A 24,568-nucleotide genomic window follows, 5' to 3' on the forward strand; every position below is an offset into this window, starting at 1 on the left:
CTGTAGGTAGCCCACACAATTAGTTGTTCAGGCCAGAAGAGATTGCTTGCTTGCTTTGACAATTGATTGTCCCTTCCTAGTGCAACTGGTACTCTACTGGTCTCATTAGAAGCCAGTGATGAGCTTGTTAAGAGTTTATCGGTTCACTACAATCGGTGACGCAGCCCAGAATAGCTCAGGTCAACCTCTTAACCTTCAGTGCAGTGGACTAAAAATAGTTTTTCCGAGGTTAATTTGCTGTAGGCCACACTCCCACTGTAAGGAAATGAACATTGACTTGTCTGTTTAGGCAGTAGGGATGACATCTGAGAGCCCTGCTGCTGCACTTCATAACTGTAACAATAACATATTTGATGTACCCTAGGTCTATTGTTATTCCAAAGAATTGAAGGTTCTAGAATAGAAAGGTGAGCTTATTTCATAATGCAGGCAGCACACACCCTCTGCCTCCACATGGAGCATCACCCTGCTAGGCTGGCTCTCTGCAGGGGTGCTCAGTGGATGTGTGTATAGCAGGCATTGTGATGAAGTGAGCCTATCTTTTGCTGGTAACATCGGGCTATAAAATCTGTCTTATATTTCTGTTTTGTTTCTCCAGGTTTCCACTTTCCCAGTTTTCGCTCTAAGATAACACTTAAGTAAATATACATTTTTATTGGAAAAACAATTTGATGTAAGTCCTCAACAATGCTTAAACCACACCAAGAGACTACTTTTGAGATCTGTGAAAAAATAAGAAATGCATTATTTTTGGTAAAGTCACCTTGTATTGCAGGTGAGCACCAGCCAGAGAATGTTTTTTTATCGATGTTTCTGTAGCCCTTAAGTTATTTCAGAATCTGCTAAACAAATGTCCACTGGATTGATGCAAATAATCATATCATTCTGCCAGAAAGGCATAGGCTAGGCTTCAGTTAACATTTCATTGAAAAGGTTTGAGTCTTTCCATCTCTACCAGAAGACAGTTATCATAAGCCTCATTGCCAATGGCTACAGTGTACTGTAGGCATACACGTGCAAAATACAAATCACTGATTTAGTTTGTTCATGACTTATGATTAACTTGGGCAAATTAATACATGTTAAATACATTTAGTTGATTTCCTACTAAGTTCAATACATTTTTGAGTATTGTTGAAATCTGTTTTAATGTCTGGATTCTGAGTAGGCCCCTAGTAACAGGCTGTCTTTGGAAGACATTTGTTGAGACCAAAGACCACAAGCAGAGCAGATTTAATATCCTACTTGATGAAAGGGGGATACCTAGTTAGTTGTATAACTGAATGCCTTCAACTGAAATGTGTCTTCTGCATTTAACCCAACCCCTCTGAATCAGAGATGTGCGGGGGGCTGCCTTAAATCGACATCCACGTCTTCAGCGCGTGACAACCCCTTTAGAATGTCAAATCAGTGAATAGGCTACTGTTTTTTATTTCATGGAAATGAACAGAAATAGGCTAGGTTATTAGTGTTGTAGATGTCTACCAAATCATGACATTACTCAACTGCCAAGAGGCAGAGCAAAACAGCAGCAGGTAGCCTAGAGGTTAAAGGTGTTGGGCCAGTAACCAAAAGGTTGCTGGCTTGAATCCCCGAGCTGACTACGTGAAACATCTGTAGATGTCCCATTGAGCAAGGAGTTTAACCCTAATTGCTCCTATAATTCAACCAGGATAAGGGTGTCTTTTAAAGGACAAACGATTTATAAAAAAAAAACTCATGTGGCAGGCAGTTGGCTGTGCATCACCTTTGACTTGTAGCCCTAGCCTACTTCCTAATGTGCTTACTGTATATGGCTGCTCTACACTATAGCCTTAGCCTAGTGAGCTAGCTAGACACATGATTGTAGTTGATACAAAGTGGGTTGAACAGAAGGTCAAGATCATCTTTGTCTGAGATCAAGTACAGCGTTTTCTTTTAGGTATCAGTGTGTACCTGGTTTTATGTCCTTATTAAGCGATAAATAAGATGGGATCGGCAGTCTGGGCCCACGTAAAGTGGCATGTGGTGTCTTTACTAGTCTCTTACACTTCTAAGCTGCTCCAGTATATACAGTGTCAGCTTTGTGCACTCACTTCTCTGCGTGAAGTCACAGCCATGAGCCAACGACAAGTTCTCATTACACTGACTTAGAACAACTGTTTAAGACACAGCAGAGCATCGACTGACAGCTGCTAGGTCTCGTGAGACAGACTGCAGTGAATTGGCTGTTTAGCAGCAACAATCGACGCGTGCGCAACTATGGGGCAAAACAGACGGTGTTGGCTTAGATTGTTGATAACATGTAAACTATATTTCGTCTTCAATGTTTATTGAAAAGATAAGTGCTCCTTGAGCAAATGTATTTGTCTCAAATACATTGCAGTTGTTGGTTGGCTAGCTAGGATTTTTATTGTTGCCATGTTAGCATTGACATAATGTGTCAAATCATCAAGAATAGACATAACTAGCTGAAATTAGAGGTCGACCGATTATGATTTTTCAATACCGCTACCTATTATTGGAGGACCAAAAAAAGCCGATACCGATTAATCAGATGATTTAAAAAATATATATTTTTTTTGTAATAATGACAATTACAACAATACTGAATGAACACTTATTTTAACTACATAAATAAAATCAATTTAGCCTCAAATAAATAATGAAACATGTTCAATTTGGTTTAAATAATGCAAAAACAAAGTGTTGGAGAAGAACGTAAAAGTGCAATATGTGCCATGTAAGAAAGCTAACGTTTAAGTGCCTTGCTCAGAACATGGGAACATATGAAAGCTGGTGGTTCCTTTTAACATGAGTCTTCAATATTCCCAGATAAGAAGTTTTAGGTTGTAGTTATTATAGGACTATTTCTCTCTATACGATTTGTATTTCATATACCTTTGACTATTGGATGTTCTTATAGGCACTTTAGTATTGCCAGTGTAACAGTATAGCTTCGTCCCGCTCCTCGCTCCTACCTGGGCTCGAACCAGGAACACATCGACAACAGCCACCCTCGAAGCAGCATTACCCATGCAGAGCAAGGGGAACAACTACTCCAAGTCTCAGAGCGAGTGACGTTTGAAACACTATTAGCACGCACCTGCTAACTAGCTAGCCATTTCACATCGGTTACACCAGCCTAATCTTGGGAGTGGACCGGCTTGAAGACATAAACAGCGCAATGCATTGCGAAGAGCTGCTGGCAAAACACACAAAAGTGCTCTTTGAATGAATGCTTACGAGCCTGCTGGTGCCTACCACCGCTTAGTCAGACTGCTCTATCAAATCATAGACATAATTATAATATAATAAACACTCAGAAATACGAGCCTTAGGTCATATGGTCGAATCCGGAAACTATCATCTCGAAAACAAAACATTTTTTTATTTCAGTGAAATACGGAACTGGTCCGTATTTTATCTAACTGGTGGCATCCCTAAGTCTAAATATTCCTGTTACATTGCACAACCTTCAATGGTATGTCATAATTACGTAAAATTCGGGCAAATTAGTTAACAACGAGCCAGGCAATGAACGCAAGAGCAGTGACACAATTTCATGTTAGCAGGCAATATTAACTAAATATGCAGGTTTAAAAATATATACTGTGTATTGATTTTAAAGAAAGGCATTGATGTTTATGGTTAGGTACATTGGCGCAACGACAGTGCTTTTTTCACAAATACGCTTGTTAGATCATCACCCGTTTGTCGAAGTAGGCTGTGATTCGACGAGAAATTAACAGGCAACGCAGGACACGTTAGATAAACTAGTAATATCATCAACCATGTGTAGTTAACTAGTGATTATGTTAAGATTGATCGTTTTTTATAAGATAAGTTTAATGCTAGCTAGCAACTTACCTTGGCTTCTTGCTGCCCTCGCATAACAGGTAGTCAGCCTGCCATGCATGCTCCTCGTGGAGTGCAATGTAAGGCAGGTGGTTAGAGCGTTGGACTAGTAACCAGAAGCTTACAAAAACGAATCCCCGAATCCCCCCTGAACAAGGCCGTTAACCCCCGTTCCTAGGCCGTCATTGAAAATAAGAATGTGTTCTTAATCTGACTTGCCTAGTTAAATAAAGGTGTAAAAAATTTATTTTTTTTAATCGGCAAATCGGTGGCAAAAAATACCGATTGTTATGAAAACTTGAAATTGGCCACTCCGATTAATCGGTCGACCTCTAGCTGAAATGAGTCACAATTCACCAAATAGCTACCAACAATGACGAGAAACTGCTATCTGGCCATCCAGAATCGCAACAACTCAAACTTCTGCCCCATTGAAGCGTGTGCATCGTTTTTATGACGTTGTCAGCTAACCCATCTGTAGTCCCACACTAGCTATGTTTCCATTAACTTGTCCAGTTTCCATTTACTTTTTGTTTGTTGCTGACATTTAGGAAGTTTGCATAGAAAATAGATGTGACAATTGTCTGCTAGGGTGAGATTCCATTTAACTATCTTATGTCGATTTAAAACAGCTGGACGTAATGACATCACACCTTAACTATTTTTTTTCTCTCGCGAGAACCAATTTTCAAATGAATGCAGTGGTTGAAGTGTTTCCATTACCCATTTAGGCAAATTGCGCATTAATAAGTTCTCATATCTGCCGTTTTTAGTTTTAAAAAAAATGGCGACATTGCTTTCGTCGAATATACCATGGTCAGTGGAAACCTACCTACAGTCTGAGATCAGAGTAAAATGTCTCAGCAATTGGCTGTACTTGTTTGACTTTGTTTTATCTGCCTTTAGCCTCTTTGCTTTTGTGGTTGATAAGAAAAGAGGCTTGGCTGGGATTCAGTGAGATTGTAATTTATCACCATTGATATCAGACCATGTTGTTGACCGGAGGAATTGACTCGGGCTCTCTAATATGGCATATAATCCTCACGGCATGTGAGCCTCCCATCGGCTTCATGGCAACATTAAAATATATTTTGTCAAATGGCAGATTCAGCATTACGCTAATCTTCGGTAAACATCCAGAGATTTGGTGTCACTGCCTGTATAAATATCATGTGTTGAGTGATGAACTGTAGCCTGGTCCCAGATCTGTAGGAGTTGCCTTTACAGCACAAACAGATCTGAAACCAGGCTAGATGAAGGCTGAAGTTTGAATAAGGTAGGGACTAGGGATGAGGAATGTTGCGCTCTCTTGGGCCAGTCACTGCTGTAGGATCTTCAAGTGGAATTCCCTAGGTCTTGCTCAAGTTCCAAAATCCCAAGTTACTCTGGTCCAGTTTTGGCCCTGGGCCACCCTTTTCAGTCCTACGCCTGAGGGGATGTCCCGCAACGGAAAGTCTTAGATTTTTTTTTGGGGGGGGAAGGAAATGTGCAAACAGGGCCTTTGGCCAAGGAGCTAGCCTGTGACATGGAAGTACCCACTAGAGGAGGGACAGGCCAAAGGATGTGCTCCTGTTCAAAGAGTGGTTTCCTCCATAGGAAGTCTGCCCGCTCCGTACCCCCTGTTACCCAACCCCAACTCAACATGTCAGTAACTAAAAAAAAATAAAAAAATGTACCCTTCATTATGTTAGGGTTTAGTCTCTCTCATTGGTCATAATTGAGAATGTCTGCTTTTCAAAGAACATCCTGAAATCTCCATGGGAGCTTTGTCTTGTGAGTAGTATTACCCACTAAAACTGTCTTGATTTCTCATAATAGCATCTTCTATTAGGGCTGGGTGATATATCTAATGTTTTAGTGCAATGTTCCAAATGCCTGTATGGCAAGAATCCAGGTTTTGTTTTAATTTTTATGGGGTTTGTCTTTTTGGTCTCGTCTCCTTCACTGCTGTGTGCACTGTGCACCTTCCCACTCACACTCAGACACCAAGCACCTCCCCTGCCACACAACAACGAGAGTATATTCTTCTTCTCTGACAACAAGCAGTTTCAACTCTATTTGCATTTCAGATTTGGTCCAACATAATCAGTCATATGGAAACTGAAACACAAGACATTATTTTACTGTAAAGGAGGAGAACTTAACCTTTAACAATGCCCTTTTTATGTCTCAACTCCTAAAATGTCGAACAGAGCAGACACTACTGTCAATGAACATGATTTTGGAAAATGATGCTCAGTTTGTTGCATGCAGCATTGCGGTACAGCTAGCAGCATTTTAGACAGACTTATGTGTTCTAGATGTGCAGTGAGCATAGAAATACACATTATATAAGGCATTGGAAACTCGTTCTCATTCAGAGAAATGAGCATCTTCTTATCCAGGTAGGCCACACTAAACAAAGTGAACAGGCTATGTTAGGAGGGCGTATTCATAACAGTTCTACTGTTATACCTTGTTAGCAAGCAAATAGATCCAAGTTGGCAAGACTTTAAATATAAAGATTAGCTGGCTACTCACTAGCACAGGGGTAGGCAACCCTAGTCCTGGAGTGCTGCAGACACTTCATGTTTTTGATTGAACTAACCCTGAAGATGGGTGGGTTGAATTTAGACAATCACTGAACTGGTCAATTTGGTCAGGTGGTGTAAAGTACTTAAGTAAAAATTGTTTTAAGTACTAAAGTTGTTTTTGGGGTATTTACTATTTATATTTTTGACTACATTCCTAAAGAGAGTGATGCACTTTTTACACAAATTTTCCCAGACACACAAGTACTAGTTACATTTTGAATGCTTAGAAGGACAGGAAAAAGGTCCAATTCACACACTTATCAAGAGAACGTCTCTGGTCATCCTTACTTCCTCTAATCTGGTGGACTCATTTAAACATCATTTACAAAGGAAGCATTTGTGTTGGAGTGTGCCCCTGGCTGTAAAAATAAAGTTATAAAGGAAGTTGTGCATCAAAAGCTATACATTTGATGTATAGCTTTTACTTTGTACTTTTACTCAACTATGACAATTGAGTACTTTTTCCTCCTCAGGTCAGGTGGTGCCTAGTTGGAACAAAATCTGTCAGTACCCGTGGCGCTCCAGGAACAGGGTTGCCTACCCCTGCACTAGCAGGTGGGCTCATGCTTGAGAGTGTTTGAGACGTGTTCATATTCTATAATGGCTGCTACCAGAAGTCGTGCATGGTTCTGGTAAATTTAGTAACAAAGGACATTTTCATAGATAAAACTTAAACCAGAGCAGTGATTATTGCAAAAAGCACTTTAAACTATTTTTTATAAAATAATGTAATTATTAGTGGGTCTTAGGGTTGCGGGCTTATATTTAGCCTAGGTATAATTTAACAAACCCTAAATGCATAGATTATCCCAGGCTGTTTGAAATGCGGTGCATTGGGCATTAATTGTGCAACAAAGCTTATTTAGAGAACATAAAAAATATATATTGTGAATCGCCCATAACTTTGAAAATATCATGGAAAAGAGACTGACCAGGTGAAGCTATGATCCCTTTATTGACGTCACTTGTTAAATCCACTTCAATCAGTGTAAATGAACGGGAGGAGAACTGTTTTAAATAAAGATTTTTAAGCCTTGAGACATGGCTTGTGTATGTGTGCCATTCAGCGGGTGAATGGGCAAGACCAAAATATTTAAGTGCCTTTGAAAGGGGTATGGTAGTAGGTGCCAGGTGCACCGGTTTGAGTGCGTCAAGAACTACAACGCTGCTGGGTTTTTCATGCTCAATAGTTTCCCGGGTGTGTCAATGGTCCACCACCCAAAGGACATCTGGCCAACTTGAGACAACTGTGGGAAGCATTGGCGTCAACATGGGCAAGCATCCTTGTGGAATGCATTTTGAGGCTGTCCCAAGGGCAAAAGGGGGTACAACTCAATATTAGGAAGGTGTTCCTAATGTTTTGTACACTTAGTGCAGGGCTGCCCAACCCTCTTCGTGGAGATCTACTGTCCTGTAGGTTCAGTCCAACCCTAATTTAGCATATCTGATTCAGCTTGTAAAGGTCTTGTTGAGCAGCTATTTAGTAGAATCAGGTGTGTTAAATTTGGGTTGGACTGAACCCACAGGACGGTAGCTCTCCAGGAAGAGGGTTGGGCAGGCCTAACATGGTGTATATCATGAATTGCCCATTAGTTAGAAATGATCAAGATATGATTTTTACGCCCATATGGCCCTGCCCTACCTCATATTCCTCACTTTTTTTATTTTGTTTTTTAGATGAGGACATTGAGAAAGGAAGTACCAAGCTGTCATGTGCAACTAAACCAGGCAATCAGTTTGTGCTGACGTGACGGGCGGGCTATGTTCAGTCCACCATGGCAACAGCTTGACTTCCTCTGGTCAACTGATGACCACTCACAAATTAAGATGTTTTGTCTTTTCCTTCCCCCACATTTTCCCTGTAAAGATAAACATGCCAAGAGGTTTTTCAGCTTTTGCTGGGTGTTGGCAGGCAGGCCAGAGCGAGTGTACGGACATGATTCGGTCTGGCAAGCTGCTCAGGCTCGCTCCCCTATAATCATATTACTGATTCTGCCAAAGAGCCACATCACAATATTTCATTAAAATTGCATTAACACAGACGTGAGGTCATGCAGGAGGATCTTTTTCCATCCATCTAGTGCCATTCTAAACAAAACTCGAGGTTCTTTTATGAAACTGATACCAGCGTATATTACCTGGGTTTGATCATGGTCATGACACTCAGGAGTCCCTTTTATGGTGCAGGTGTTTCAGTTAGCTGAAGGCTCCACCCTCCTTCCCTTGGGTGGCTCTGAACTCATGTACCTTTTTATGAATTGATTAAAACCAGTGTTTCAAATGCCTGACTCTGAAGGTTACTTCAAGGTAAAACCAGATGGGCCATATCCGCTTCAAGCCTCTCCCATTTAAAAAAAAAAAAGAAAAAGCCAAGGTCTAGAAATGTGGACACAAGGACAGGGAAATTGCACTCAGCCTATGCAACTAGTTTGACCAGTCAGAGTGCAAGCTAGAGTTCTCAGATTAAGATCCTGTCGTAGTTGTCTATTATTGGAAGTACAGGGGCTGGGAGACAAAAGTAACTCCCAAGGAGCTCCTGGAATTTCTTAGAATAAATTTGATATATATATATACTGCTCAAAAAAATAAAGGGAACACTTAAACAACACAATGTAACTCCAAGTCAATCACACTTCTGTGAAATCAAACTGTCCACTTAGGAAGCAACACTGATTGACAATACATTTCACATGTTGTGCAAATGGAATAGACAACAGGTGGAAATTATAGGCAATTAGCAAGACACCCCCAATAAAGGAGTGGTTCTGCAGGTGGGGACCACAGACCACTTCTCAGTTCCTATGCTTCCTGGCTGATGTTTTGGTCACTTTTGAATGCTGGCGGTGCTTTCACTCTAGTGGTAGCATGAGACGGAGTCTACAACCCACACAAGTGGCTCAGATAGTGCAGCTTATCGAGGATGGCACATCAATGCGAGCTGTGGCAAGAAGGTTTGCGGTGTCTGTCAGCGTAGTGTCCAGAGCATGGAGGCGCTACCAGGAGACAGGCCAGTACATCAGGAGACGTGGAGGAGGCCGTAGGAGGGCAACAACCCAGCAGCAGGACCGCTACCTCCGCCTTTGTGCAAGGAGGAGCAGGAGAAGCACTGGCAGAGCCCTGCAAAATGACCTCCAGCAGGCCACAAATGTGCATGTGTCTGCTCAAACGGTCAGAAACAGACTCCATGAGGGTGGTATGAGGGCCCGACGTCCACAGGTGGGGGTTGTGCTTACAGCCCAACACCGTGCAGGACGTTTGGCATTTGCCAGAGAACACCAAGATTGGCAAATTCGCCACTGGCGCCCTGTGCTCTTCACAGATGAAAGCAGGTTCACACTGAGCACATGACAGATGTGACAGAGTCTGGAGACACCGTGGAGAACGTTCTGCTGCCTGCAACATCCTCCAGCATGACCGGTTTGGCGGTGGGTCAGTCATGGTGTGGGGTGGCATTTCTTTGGGGGGGCCGCACAGCCCTCCATGTGCTCGCCAGAGGTAGCCTGACTGCCATTAGGTACCGAGATGAGATCCTCAGACCCCTTGTGAGACCATATGCTGGTGCGGTTGGCACTGGGTTCCTCCTAATGCAAGACAATGCTAGACCTCATGTGGCTGGAGTGTGTCAGCAGTTCCTGCAAGAGGAAGGCATTGATGCTATGGACTGGCCCGCCCGTTCCCCAGACCTGAATCCAATTGAGCACATCTGGGACATCATGTCTCGCTCCATCCAACAACGCCACGTTGCACCACAGACTGTCCAGGAGTTGGCGGATGCTTTAGTCCAGGTCTGGGAGGAGATCCCTCAGGAGACCATCCGCCACCTCATCAGGAGCATGCCCAGGTGTTGTAGGGAGGTCATACAGGCACGTGGAGGCCACACACACTACTGAGCCTCATTTTGACTTGTTTTAAGGACATTACATCAAAGTTGGATCAGCCTGTAGTGTGGTTTTCCACTTTAATTTTGAGTGTGACTCCAAATCCAGACCTCCATGGGTTGATAAATTGGATTTCCATTGATTATTTTTGTGTGATTTTGTTGTCAGCACATTGAACTATGTAAAGAAAAAAGTATTTAATAAGATTATTTCTTTCATTCAGATCTAGGATGTGTTGTTTAAGTGTTCCCTTTTTTTTTTTTGAGCAGTATATATATATATGAGAGATATAGATATATATTATATATCTGAATGACTTGGGTGTTTTAGTGTGTTTGTAAAATGTATAATACATTTATTTTTAAAATATATATTATTTTTTGACATGTTTTGATAAAGAACCCTGAGGGTAGAAATGAGCTAATGCTGCTGTTGTCATGAAGGGTAATACCATGGAAGATTGACTGGAGGAAAAAAAAATAAAACTGAACAAACTAGAGGGAGGGTGAATGAGGGTGGCCTCCAGAGAGGAAAATGGTTGTGCCTGTGAGTGGAACGGAGTAGAGCGGAGTGTGGATTCTGACTGGAAAGATGGGCGAGTGGAACAGGAAGGATTGGGAAAGGCATGGCCGCGTAAACAGTTCATTGGCCCGTGAGGCCCTGGGCCAAGCAACTCTCTCGCTCTGCCTGTTGATGACGGCTGACCTAAGTGGCACATCAGATAAGCTGGCTAACTTCTTGATCCTGTTTGTATTATACCCCTCTGTAGTAATCATAACAAAGTGCTCACAATGAACACAGCGTGCACTTTGTTGATAATATACCACTAAATGTCAATGACTCTTCTACAGAAACTTCTGATCCAAACAGGTACTTTATTGTATCAGTGGAGTAAGATTTGTTTGTTGACTGTTCTGGTTGCTATTGTTTTGATACTTTCTTCCCAAAAGGGTAAAGGAGTTAGGCTTTACTCTGCCTACTACAAGGACTAGACTAGTGGATAGTTATTTTTCAGTTGGTAGAGTTTAGAAAGTACAGTAATTTGATTAGGCTGCAGCTACACAGTGGGCCAACCATTACAGTATCCAAACGCTAGCCTACTTGGGAATACCATCTCAGGAAATGCAGCTTTGCGGAGAAAAATATCATGAATACATCTGTCTGTGAGGCAAATTTTATTAATGATTCACCCGCCCTGCTATAGTCTCATGTGCGGTCACTTCAACACTTAAGATGCACTGAGCTATTTTTCAGCTTTGCCGCCACCACCCTCCCCAGTTTCACTAGGCTGCTTATGTTTGCCACTCCTCCTTCAGAACAGCTGTGCATGGAGTGAGTCACATTAGCAATCCAGGAAACCTTCAAGTGATGCGTCAAAACGCATATTAGTCCTCCTAGCTTGTAGCTTGTCATGGCTTCATTGAATTCACTATGGGACTTTATGGGGTGTTTGTGTCCGGACCTGAACTGGCATTCAAACACCGTTTTATAGAAGGTAAAGTAAAAACTCAAAACGGTCCGTGCATCAATACTGGTAGATCGTTAAATGCGGTATACTGCCCAGCTCTGTGAACACAAACATGTATCCATAGCACTTTGTCACATTCCACAGCACTTAGGTTCAAAGAGGCTCTACTCTAGCTTATCTCTTCCACTTTGTAGAGTCGGGTCTAGTCCTTATAAAGTGTAGGGCCATTTCTGTGTCCTCTTGACGACTACGCCTAGATTTGAACAGCGCAGCCTTTAAAGAGTACCCGGGCTTTGCTCTTCTAGACTAGGCTGTATCTGACCAGGACCGAGGCCAGCAACAAACATTTAAAATGTCCCACCATTTGTACTTCAGTTGTCTTTCGCTCCAGCCTGGATGCTGATGGGTCAGTCCTGCTGTACTGTAGACGAGAGCTCCTCCATGTTTTAATGTAACCAAAGAGAACCCTGGCTAGGTGGTGACGCAATACACTCCCAGAGCTGTAGCACTCCATTGTCCCCTCGCCCCGGCTTAATAGACACACACACGGCAACAAGTGTTTGTCACATCGCTTGGCCCCTTCATGTTTTTCCTGTTGGAGAACTTGGCTCACGATATCAGCTTAATGCAAGGTCGTGGCATCATGACTCACACAGCCTAGCAGGGTCTCTGGTTTTTACATGGACAAGTGGTGGGGCGTGAAGTCGACAGTTCCCAGTTAACTGAAATGGTTTGCTAGTTTTACTGAAACGCCTCGCCTTTTAAAAGGCAGCATGGCTAGGTCCAGGAACAAGATGTCTTTTCTTTAGGCCTTTGGCGGAAGTTCGGGTGTTTTGGTATTTGTTCTGTCACTGTAGGATAACCGTGATCTCTGGGATCGAATAAATACAGACCTCTTGCCTGTCTCATTTGTTGTTGCTCCCCTGATGATATCTCATTGACGTGTGCCTGCAGCTGCTCCGTCCAATTGTCTTGCAGTTATACACCCCGTGATACCACCAAACATGCAGTTGCCAGGTTTGTTTTTCCACCATTTCAAGTATTACAAATGATGTAAGAATGCTAGGGTGAAGGGTGTTATGTAATGGTTGAGCTAGCCGCTTTCTTCCTGTCTCTGCTAGTACCCACCCTTCTGGGAGGGAAAGGGAATGATTCAGTCAGTGACACCAGTGTAGCTGTAACCAGAGTAGGAATCAATGGGAGGGAGTCAAGGTGAGGACACACCACACATGGGGCTATTCAAGCCAATGTCATCGGAATTCAACAGTTCGGTTGACATCACCCTCCCATCTGCGTTCTCTTACTGTAAACTGTGTACCGTGTCCTTGAACCCTCACCAGAGAAAGAGCGGAGAGGAAACGGCACTTTCATTGAACAGTCCACATGGAATGGAAAGGAACAGGTCAGAAAGAAGTGTGAGAAACCAGTTGGATGACCAAGTGGCCATTTTTTTAAGCACAGGGACATCTGAAGTACATCCATCCACACTACGCCCTTCCTTTGTGCCCTAATATACTTTGTCATGATAGTATAACTTGATCGATATCATATCTAGAATTCAGTGTGGCTCCACTTGGCTCATGTCTAACTCCCTCCAGTGTCTTCCTCCGCTCAGCTGAGTACTTCAAGGCACTCCTCTCTTATCTGTTAAAGAATGCATCATTTCTTTACGGCTGTCCTTTGGACCTTTTTTTTTAAAGGAATGCTTGCATGGGGAAGCATACACTTGTTTGGAATGTCATATCACATTAGCCAATAGCCTATAATGGCCAACGGCTGTCTTCCACCACCAAACCATGGATTCTGTTAGTTTGTCTTCTTTCTGCCGCTCTGACACTGAAGGCTAAGTTTAAAGGAATGTCTTCAATGCTTGGGCATCATATTACGTTAGCCTGTTCTGTCATAACCATGAGCTCTCTTCCCAACCAGAAATTCAGATTTTTCTCCCAATGACGTCAATAAAGGCCTGATTCAGTGTTGAATGAATTTAAGTCATTTCTCACTGCTGATGTGACACTGCTGTAACAAAATGGCACCCTGACTTCGCTCCAGATAATGTCTCCACAGCCTACACTAACTCAGGGTGGCATGTTTATAAAAAATTAGTTAAACGTGTTGTGGAGGAAAGGTTCAACTGTATCCAGAATGCATCTAGTTGTTTTTACACAATAGAGGGAAACCTTCAGATTTGTTGGAGATGGACTCTGCCACTGTTTACCCCTAGGCCTGTTATCTGGTAAGAGCTGCCGCGTATAGATGGTAGGCTACACATAGGGTGTCCTAGTGGTTGATTTGCTTTAGGTTGCACAAATGAAGCGCTGGTTTAAAACCGCATCACCATGGCGTTGACATTTAGCCTAAGCCAGTTGAGCTAGCCAACCGGAGCTAAAGTACCCCGAAGAACATAATAGTGGTAACACAAAACGGATACTGTCGCAATACCATGTTAATGAGGTGTCTATTGCATATGTCAAAAGGTAATGAGACACGGTGGCTCTGTTAGGTAGAATATCTCTTCGTATATCCCTTGGGCTGAGACCAACGCTGTCTCTGTTGCTTGTTGTGAATCTGGATCAGCCTGTGCAACAGACAGCCACAGCACTGATGCCCGCTGTGGTACTTGCAGACTGGTCTAGCCTAACTAACCTGTTGCTATCTGGATGGAATGCCCTCGGTGGGAGCTGGGAGTGACTGAAGATGAAAGCTGGTCAAACTAAGCAGTGGGAACCTGATTTACTAGGTGGTAATTTGGCTCAATGAGAGTCTGCGAGAGGAAGGACTGGCCAGATTGAGGTCTGGATCACTCTAAGTGGTTTGGTCTCACTCCGGAGTTCCACAGTCGATAGAAAGATAATTGCTATGTTCAGCAGGGTATGTTTGCTAACAAAATAATGACCTGTCTGACTTGCTGGCCTGGCCATACCTCTCTTTTGACAACACTGCATCGAGGCTATTAACCCATACTTTACTACCACAGTTCATATGTACATCACTGGGACTACCAGTCTACTGGATGATCATATTAGTTTGCTAGAAGGTGATGTTCACCGTGTACAGGAGACGTACAAGGAGCCTCCAGATCGCCACAACTGACATGACGGAGCAATAACATGAGCTTTAACTTTACTGCAGTAATGCCCAATCCTTTGGCTTATGGCGTATAGGTTCAGCAGCTGATTTTGTTATTTAGCTTATTGTTATTTTAACTTAACGAATTATAACTTTTGAGATTTCATCCTCTCAAAGTGTTGAACTACTTCAAGTGTCTTAGTTGGTGGGTTTTGTCTGCAACAGATGCTCAACCTGTGCCCTGGTGTGTTTTTAGTAGTCAGGTACAAGGCTGCAAAAATCTGTGGTCAGAGCTCTCGTTGAGCCTTGTCTCAGCCAGCCTGTCTGAGGAAGGAAGCACACTGCTGCGGCTTACATGCAATCATGTGTTTGTGTGAGAGGTGGTCTTCTCCCCCTCCCTGTGTAATTTAGCCTAGTTGTAGTCACCCACCCCAAGATGGGCTGTGACTGATTATTACTCCATCATAGAGGCAGTATTTTGGGATGTCTCTGTCTGTCACATTCCTCCTGACCCCACATCAGTTGTTAAACACTGGCATGAACACCACCAGTAAGGGAATTAGAGGACCTTTGGCATAGCAGGCTAGTGTTTAGGTGCTTATGAGTAGGCCTAACCATCCCATTATGTTTCTCTACTCAAGTGTCTGTTACAGCAAGGCATGGATTGGGTTCAACTTGAGACGTCTCTAAGGATTTTAATTAGGTCAGTCTAGGTAGAGATTTGAATTGGGCTTTTTTTTTTTTCAGAGACAGATTTTTCACTTAAAACGTATGTCAAACAAAAACCAGTAATTGCAAAGTTAAACAAACTGTACAACTCTATGCACAAGGATTACTTGTCAATTTCCACTGACACTCTTTCAAAACATACATGTAGTTGAAGAACAGTGCTGATGCAAAGTTTGGTAACAGAATGATGGCACACTGTCATTCTGTTACCAAATTTTGCATCTGCGCTGTTCTTGTGAAATGTTCAGTGGAAATTAGGGTTGTTCTATATCGAGGAGCATATGAGATCTGATCTTAAATGTCATTCATACACTCCAATATGGTGTAATAAAGAATTCTTAGCATGGTTGAATTCTGGGGGAAAGTCAACGATGGTGAGTTTGAACATTTTACTAGCGAATGTGAACTATACACATTATGCAAGTGAACAAAGTTTTGCAGCATGCTTGTCTAAATAACAGTACTGGCTCAAGCAACGTGTACATTGTGTCTATCTTGAGTTGCTTGGCCAACGGGCCTGCCTGCTCTGCTGAGAAGACAGGAGAGGAGAAAAAAACACAAGGAAATCAAGATGGTGGCAGCTGTACAAATAATATTAATTTACAACAACGTTTTGACCCTTAGGTCTTCATCGGCATCCATTAGGGGCAGTACTCAGTGACATCACTTCCTGAAACAGGAGGTAAAAAAAATATGTATAGAAGTTTCGCAATACTAACATTCAATGTATCGAAATATATGATGATACACAGGGAATTTGATCAATATTTAAGTTTCAAGTCAAGCTCGTTAAGGCCATGAGGAGACAGTGTCGGTACTGTGGATCCAGAAAGATTCCCTTTGAAGAAGTTTCCTCTCAATGTCCCCTCCCCATCTTGACCATTTCTATTTCAATGTATCTCAGAGAACTAATAGGATGTCCAGCTTGTACAAAATGAGCAGGAACCAGATTTATTTTAATTTTTTCTCACCTGTCTGTATATTGCTGCGGTGCACACTGATCCGTGTCTTAAGGCTTCTATGGGCTTTCCCTATGTAAGAAAGACCAAGGATCTTTAATCTTTGTCCTGTGTGGGGGTGAGTAAAATAGTTGCATTTGTACGTGAAGCTGCATTGAGCTCATTGGCCACATTTGTTATTAACCTCTGGAATTTGTCCAAAAATGTTCCCCTTTTTCTCTGGTGGGTAATCAGATTTAACCACTATCTCTCACGTTTTGGGGGGTCTTTTAAAAACCATATGTGGGGCATATTTTAAAAATGGGTTTCAATTGTGGGTCAGTATCAATGTACCAGTGCTTCCTGATGTCCTTTTCTGTTTTCCATGAGTTTGCCTACAACTCCAGCACCTGCGGTAAGTACCTGGATGTGCGTGTGTTCTTCAGCTTTTGTAGCTGTACAAATAATCCATCCAAAGGGCTTTGACTTCTCAAACATGTCAGAAAGCTAACACAATATGATGCCCTGTCACCTTATTAATTGAGCCACTTGCTAAGATTAACCAGCAAGTTAAACTTAGTGGTCGCGTTGATGAAGAATTCTGTTTTATGCTAGGAAAAAAATTATAAAACGCATAAGTATCTTGCTGCATTTTGGAAACTCGTATGTTAAATGCTTTTTATTGGGTTCCCAAGTGGCACAGCGGTCTAAGGCACTGCGTTTCAGTGCTAGAAGCGTCACTACAGACCCTGGTTCGATTCCAGGCTATATCACAACTGGCTGTGATTGGGAGTCCCATAGGGCAGCGCACAATTGGCCCAGCGTCGTTAAGGTTTGGCCGGGGTAGGCTGTCATTGTAAACAAACAAAAAAAGGTAAAGGTAAAAATAAAAAAATCTATTTCTGCTTGGCATCAGACTAATTTCGTGCTACTTTTCACTCAGATAAGAATTCACAAACGGACATTCTATCAGCAGATGGCGCTCTGACTGATGTGTAGCTACTTTTCTCGACGTAGCCAGCCTAATTTTCTCTGGTAAAATGGAAGAACTTTAAGCAAAACATCAGGAAATGTAGCTGGCTACGTTCTTTCTATGATAAACATTAGAATATATGACCATGCATAGCTTAACCTTTATGGCGAAAGCACACCATGCGGTTATCTGAGGACAGCGCCCCGCATACAAAAGCATGAAAAACATTTTTCAACCAGGCAGGTGCGCCACGAAAGTCAGAAATGGCGATAAAATAAATGCCTTACCTTTTGAAGATCTTCTGTTGGCACTCAAAGGTCCCAGCTACATCACAAATTGTCCTTTTGTTTGATAATGTCCTTCTTTATATCCCCCAAAACTCAGTTTAGCTGGCGCGCTTCATTCAATAATCCACCAGTTTCCCGCATACAAAATGAATCCCAAACGTTACCAATAAACTTCTACAAACAAGTCAAACCAACGTTTATAATCAAACCTCAGGTACCCTAGTACATAAATGAACGATAAAATTTAAGACGGAAAGTAGTTGTCTTTACCGGAGATAAACACAGAACGCGCTCTCATCCACGCATCAAAACACTACAGCCAAAATGGGAGCCACTTAGAAAAACTACAAATTCTAGCTCATTTTTCCAAAAACAAGCCTGTAACTTTTTCTAAAGACTGCAGATCCTAGGGCTTCCACTAGATGTCAATCTTGGAGCCATTGGAAACAGTGATAGGCTGAATTATTTTTTTGGGATGGTTTGTCTTTGGGGTTTTGCCTGCCATAATCGGTTCTGTTATACTCAGACATTCTTTTAACAGTTTTAGAAACTTTTTAGAGTTTTCTATCCAAATCTACTAATTATATACATATCCTAGCTTCTGGGCCTGAGTAACAGGCAGTTTACTTTGGGCATGCTTTTCATCCGGACGTCAAAATACTGCCCCCTAGCCCAGAGGTTAACTAAAAAAATACCTTCTTCATTATAAGCTCATTCACTTGTGGCTGCCAGCCAAATAGCTTTGCACATCTGTCATCTGATGAAAATGAAGCTATTTTCTGTGAAGGAAAACTATACTTGCGCGTCCCTATTCAACCGGGGGTACTGCAGGGGCTCTGTTAATATTAGTGGCATTTTATTTATTTCAATATTTTTATGAATATAGCTTGCAACAACTATTTTTGTTTTATTATATACCTGTGGTACTAAAGAGGAGAATATCTTAATGTCAACTTTATTTCTCAACTTCTAATATTGAGCCAATTACACTTGCTGGAGTATGACACAGGCTTTGAATAAGCACCCGCAAATAGGCTACCAGTGTGGCAAGTGCCACTGGCTGCTGGTAAGCTTTCCTAAATTGGACATACATTTTTGCCAACACATGGCTGACCTTTGTTTAAACAGCAGCTCTTAGCAAAAATGTGTTTGGAGTTACCCTTTAGCTATTAGGCTGTTAGTTTACTCTTCTAGTTATAATGAATCTAACTACTAAATCTATTCACTTTAAAATGTTTTACTTCTTGCCATATCATTCACCTGATATTGGTAAGACGACGTGATTTAAAATAAATATTTGCTAACGAGTGATGGGGGTCGCTGGTTTGCCCGGAGGGGGTCCATGGGCAAGAATGTTGAAGACCCCTGGCCTATTGCTAACCTGTCATGGTTTGATAACGGCACAGGAGTGCATTGGCTTGTACTTTACTTTCTGCATATTTTAATGGGCCGTCATCACTGCTGGACTTTTCTAAGAACGACCATTACATTACCAGTGTAAAAAAAGGAAAAGCTAGCTTCCTGCAGGTGCTATTTAAAGCGGGCCTAACTCAAAGAGCAAGCACTCGTAAACAATGCTGCTGCAGAGAGCAGAATGTAACTGTTTCCTGTAATAACTTGGACAACAAACGCACTATATAGAAATGGTTTCCAAATGTGTAAAAATGTATTTACACATGACGAGTCAACTGAGTAGGTGGGGTTTCAGAATGTAGCCGTGTTAGAGTATCAAATCCATGATGCATTGTGGGTAAATTGACTGCCTGACTGATCTACATATAGTGTATGCTAGTTATGATGCAAGATTTGTAGGTCGGTCAGTCAGCAGTTTTGTTGAACAAGCCCAATCATACAGTGGGTTAGCCAGCCTACGTTGATTTCCTTGTGTCTAAGGTCCACACAGGTCTTAGAGCAGTTTGGGGATTGATTGATGACACAAATGCAGGCTTGGCATCAGTCAGGCAGAGGTTAGGGCTAGGCACTTTATGCCAGTCATTGTGCAGAAGTCACATGATTAAGCTTTGGGTCTCGTTATCTGCACGCACTGTGTTGCCAATGTGTTGACAATGTTTATTTTTTTTGGGGGGGGCGTGATGGTCGTGGGTGTTAGCAAGTCGCTTAATTGGGAGGGTTATTGCTATAGATGAATTGGTTGACATGGCCCACATTTTGTAAAAATATATTAGCGAAAGCCAGGGGAGCAGACTGTTGATATGAGGGTGATAGGCTGCGACTTGTTTAATGTGGCAGTTCTCTCAACTTCTGTTCAAAGATTGACTTTCCATCATTTGTAGATGTTAACTTAATCCATAGGCCCCAGTATTGAGTGTACGCTTTTGTCACACACATTTTAGATGTTGTGCGGAAGATACTGCAGACGCAGACTCATGGTAAAATGCAGGTTGACTTTTTTTTATTGTCGAGTCTTGTCCTAAGTGATTTCCACTTAGGCCAGCTGCAAAGTCAAAATTTGCTATTGTAAAAATGTATGTAAAGGGCCCTCCCGATTGGCGCAGCAGTCGAAGGCATTGCTGTGCTGAGGCGCCACTACAGCCTGGGGTTCGCTCTAGCGACTCCTTGTAGCCAACCGGGCGCCTGCAAGCTGGCTTCGGTCGTCAGTTGCGGCTGGCTTCCGGGTCATGACAAAAAATGTTAACCTGCTGGTAATATAACTGTTAAAATAAAAACACAGGCTTCCTACCTCCATTGTCAACAAGCCCAGTCAGTGAGAATCTGAGAGCCCCTGTATTCAAAACTCCCAGCTGATCCTCCCCATAGAGCCCCAGCCAGCTCCCAAAGCTAATGATACTGCTCCTCTGGATACCAGTCATAGCTCCAGTCTTAAAAATACCCTGCTACATTCTCCCATGCTGTCCTTATGGGACTGTCATCAGTCCGAGATCCACACCGCTGGGAATATCTGTCTACACTGTTTAGAAAACAGAGCAGGCTCAACATGCCTGGAAAACAAACGCTCCAAAGTTCACTATGGTGCAGCGTGTGGGTGTCAGGCTAGGCTACATCCGAATGTGGTTGTTGTTTTAGCCCCATCTTCTCCTCACAACATGGTAAGGCTAGCGCATAGCCTAAAATGTTATTACGGTTTTCTTACACAACAAGCAGGTCAAGAGCAAAGGTTAGCCTATGTAGGCTAATATGTATATTTGTAAATCATTTGGCTCATTATTAACCCTCGGGCCAATACCCACCACACCCCCATAGATAAACCAGGCCTATAAGGCTAATTTCTATAGGGTCGTATGTTTAATGTATTGCTAAAATGTAAACACCTGTCACCATCAATGGACCAGTAGGCATTGTCTCTTTATAACCTATACAGGGACAGGATGCTACAGTCTGCTGGCAGCAGAGGCAACAGGATGTATGCAGAGTGGGTTAACCACTAGGTTACAGTAGGTGCCTTACTGCCTGCATGTCAGCCAGGCCTTGAATAAATGACTGTTCTGTTTTTTTATTTCAGTCTTGAGGTATTTGTGCTTTGGTCCAACTCAAATGTGATTAAGATAGCTATCTATCTATTTATCTCTCTCTCCACAAATAAAAAAAAGTTTTGATACAAGCCTGTAAATGGGACACACAAGTGACAGTGCGTTTGATGTCGTAATATGGTCGTCAAGGGAAGGTCACATCCGAAATCACATCAATCATAGGGTTGTTTTTTTTTTTTAAATGATTTTATTTTTGTTTTCAGAGCTTGTGTTGGCCCAGCGCAAGTTTGCCCAGTCCCTGGGAGAATTCCAGTTTGAGTACATCGGCGACGCGAAGACCGACGATGAGAGGTGTATTGGTGAGTGTGGTGCTGTTACGACCTACAGCTGGGTGGTTCTGCCAGCGTAACCAGACTGAAAACCTTGGTTTTTGGTTCTGTTTCTACCACCAAATGAAGTGCTTGCATGTGTAATTTCCCAAACCCTTGGCTTCTTTAGAGGGATGGAAACATCAGTACTTATGTCGCTCTTTTTTTTCTCTGTGTGTGGTCTTATGTTTGTTCTGTCTCGTCTCGCCGCCTGTTTGGGGGGAGTGGGGGTGTGTGCCAAATGTTATTGGTCACATACACATATTTAGCAGATGTCAGGTGTAGCGCAATGCTTGTGTTCCTAGCTCCAACAGTGCAGTAGTTATCTAAACAATACACACATCTAAAAGAATGGAATTAAGAAATGGCTAAATATTAGGACGAGCAATGTTGGAGTGGCATTGACTAGAATACAGTATATACATGAGATGAGTGAAGCTGTATGTAAACATTATTATTATTATTATTAAAGTGTGTGTTTCTCTGTCTTGCAGATGAATCCTTGCAGGAGTTCTCCAACTTTCTTAAGAACCTGGAAGACCAAAGAGAGCTGATGGTAAGCAGTAACTAGTCGAGACCTGCTTTAAAAGCCAGGGGAAATACCTCTGTAACTAAAGTCTGCTCTGTGTGTGTGAGTAAATTACAGTTCCTCGGTGGGTGGAGGGTTGAGCGATGCCTCTGTTGTAACACCAGGGTCATGTTCATTAGGGCACACCGGAGCAACTTATTGGAAAATAAAATGTTTCTAATTAGACAAGTCTGGGTAGTCCCTGCTGTCTGTTTTCTTCTGATTGGTGTCTAATGAACATGACCCAGAGGAGAGGAGGCAGAGCCACCTTCACTGCACCTATCCAAGGGTCACTGTCTGTGCTATCCCCACCACTCCTCTGGAGGTGGTGGGACAGAGAACCATTAAACACAACCTCAGAATACTTGACATACCAGAGTCAATGGAGTCATTCAACACTCACTGTGATGTGTAGTGCTATACTGGTACACTACAGTGACACATGTTAAAGTTCAGTTACATCTGCTATACTGTATAGAGGAAGTTACAGCTGGACTGAATGTTGTAAATGTAGCCTGTTAGTGTTTTCTACCCATGAAGAAAAGACTGGGTCTGTCCTAAATGGCACCCTATTCCTTCTCTGGTCAACAGTAGTGCACTACATGGGGAATATAGTGTTATTTGGGATGCAGCGTAGGGTAACCCTGGAGTTTGCAACCAACCCAGCCTCTCTCGTTGAGTCACGGTGTTCTTGTGTCAGCAGATGGGCGTCTCCGTTTCACAGAATACTATCCCTCAAGGCTCCTGGCTCTATTGTCCCTATTCCTCCATACCTCCATACCTGTACTGTAGGTGTTGCTGAGTCAATGTTTTAATCAAGGGCTAGGCTATATATTGTTGTGGTCTCTTGGTGACTCATGCAACATAGATAATGTAGTGTTATTTATATTCTCCTGTAATGCAGCCTATGGCTTGTTCTAAGAGCTCGTACACAACAATAGTGTTTGCCTGCCGTGAGTACTTGCGAACCTAGTGCTAACTTTAAAAAAAATTAAAAAAAATATTTAAACATGTCAAGTCGCGCAACAGTGCGCTGAACAATCGCTAGACGAATGGGAGAGCCATCTTCGGTGCAATGTGTGCAACCCTTAAAATATGGTAGCTAGCTACAGATGCAGTATGGCATTTTGAAACACCATTCCATACTATTGTTTTACTTCCCTGACCCCTTGCAATCAGAATGGGTTATGTTCTGAATGTTTACAATGCATGTTATGTACTGTTTGCGCTATAGATAGTGTCTATCGTTGCCGTGTAACCATCTCTACCAGGGCCTGGTTCAGCCCCAGCATCGCATAGCAGTATGGGATAACATCGCAGCCCACAGCAGAGGACTGTGGGGTGGGCAGGCAGGCCCAGACATGTCCTGGAATCAACCCAGGGCAATTCCACGGTAACGGAGTTGCGCTGAGACTCCGATTCTTCACTTAAAATTTCAAACTTTAACAAACCATACAACTCTAGTCACAAGAACTACTTTTAACAATTTACACTGAACATTTTACAAAAACACATTTACTGAAACTGTGCAGATGCAAAGTTTGGGTCCACATTTCCCCAAAACTCTTAAATAGCTGCTCCGAATTAAGATTCCATGATGTTTGCAAAAATAATTGTCAGCTATGACAGGACACATTGACTTTGAGAATCTCTTGTGGTTATTGAACTACAGTAAGTGAAGTGGATTTACACTAGTGGAATTGCGGGAATGGAATTTCATCATGGGTCCCTGATCTGTACTACCCAGAAATGAATAATTATGGGTATGAATGTCATTCTTTTCATGGTGATGTATCCTAAGTAGGTACACAAGGTATAAATATGCAATATCCTCCTTTGCATATTTGGGTATTATTCTACACGCTGGCTATTATTTTAATGAGCTCTGCCCCCAAACAAGACCAAATCTGAACCGATCATGCATGTCTATGGGTGCATTTAGAGAGGCATCCCAGTTCTGACATTTTCTTCACTAATTGGTCTTTTTGACCAATCAGATCAGTTCTGATGCAAAAACATCTGATGTGATTGGTCAAAAGATCAATTGGTGTAGATAAAGGGGAGGAGATGGATTAAAGAAGGGTTTTTAAGCCTTGAGACAAGTGAGACATGGATTGTGTATGTGTGTCATTCAGAGGGTGAATGGACAAGACAAAATATTGAAGTGCCTTTTGAACTGGAAATGGCAGTAGGTGACAGGCACACCAGTTTGTGTCAATGGCAACGCTGCTGGGTTTTTCACGCTCAACAGTTTCCTGTGTGTATCAAGAATGGTCCACCACCCAAAGAACATCCAGCCAACTTGAGACAACTGCAAGAAGCATTGGAGTCAACATGGGCCAGAATCCCTGTGGAATGCTTTCGACACCTTGTAGAGTCCATGCCCTAATGAATTGAGGCTGTTCTGAGTGGAAAAAGGGGGCAATTCAAT

General features: G+C 42.4%; 1 protein-coding gene across 1 annotated transcript in view; it reads left to right on the forward strand.

Moving 5' to 3' along the window:
* LOC106610227 (rho GTPase-activating protein 10) overlaps window positions 1–24,568 on the forward strand; it is a 64,653-nt gene that overhangs the window by 2,000 nt on the left and 38,085 nt on the right. The window contains exons 2-3 of the mRNA XM_014209443.2: window positions 21,465–21,560; window positions 22,064–22,125. Coding sequence (XP_014064918.1) covers window positions 21,465–21,560; window positions 22,064–22,125 — 158 coding nt within the window. The remainder of the gene's footprint in view (window positions 1–21,464; window positions 21,561–22,063; window positions 22,126–24,568) is intronic.

Source organism: Salmo salar, chromosome ssa04 (assembly GCF_905237065.1).
Source record: "Salmo salar chromosome ssa04, Ssal_v3.1, whole genome shotgun sequence".
In the NCBI taxonomy this organism is placed as follows: Eukaryota; Metazoa; Chordata; class Actinopteri; order Salmoniformes; family Salmonidae; genus Salmo; species Salmo salar.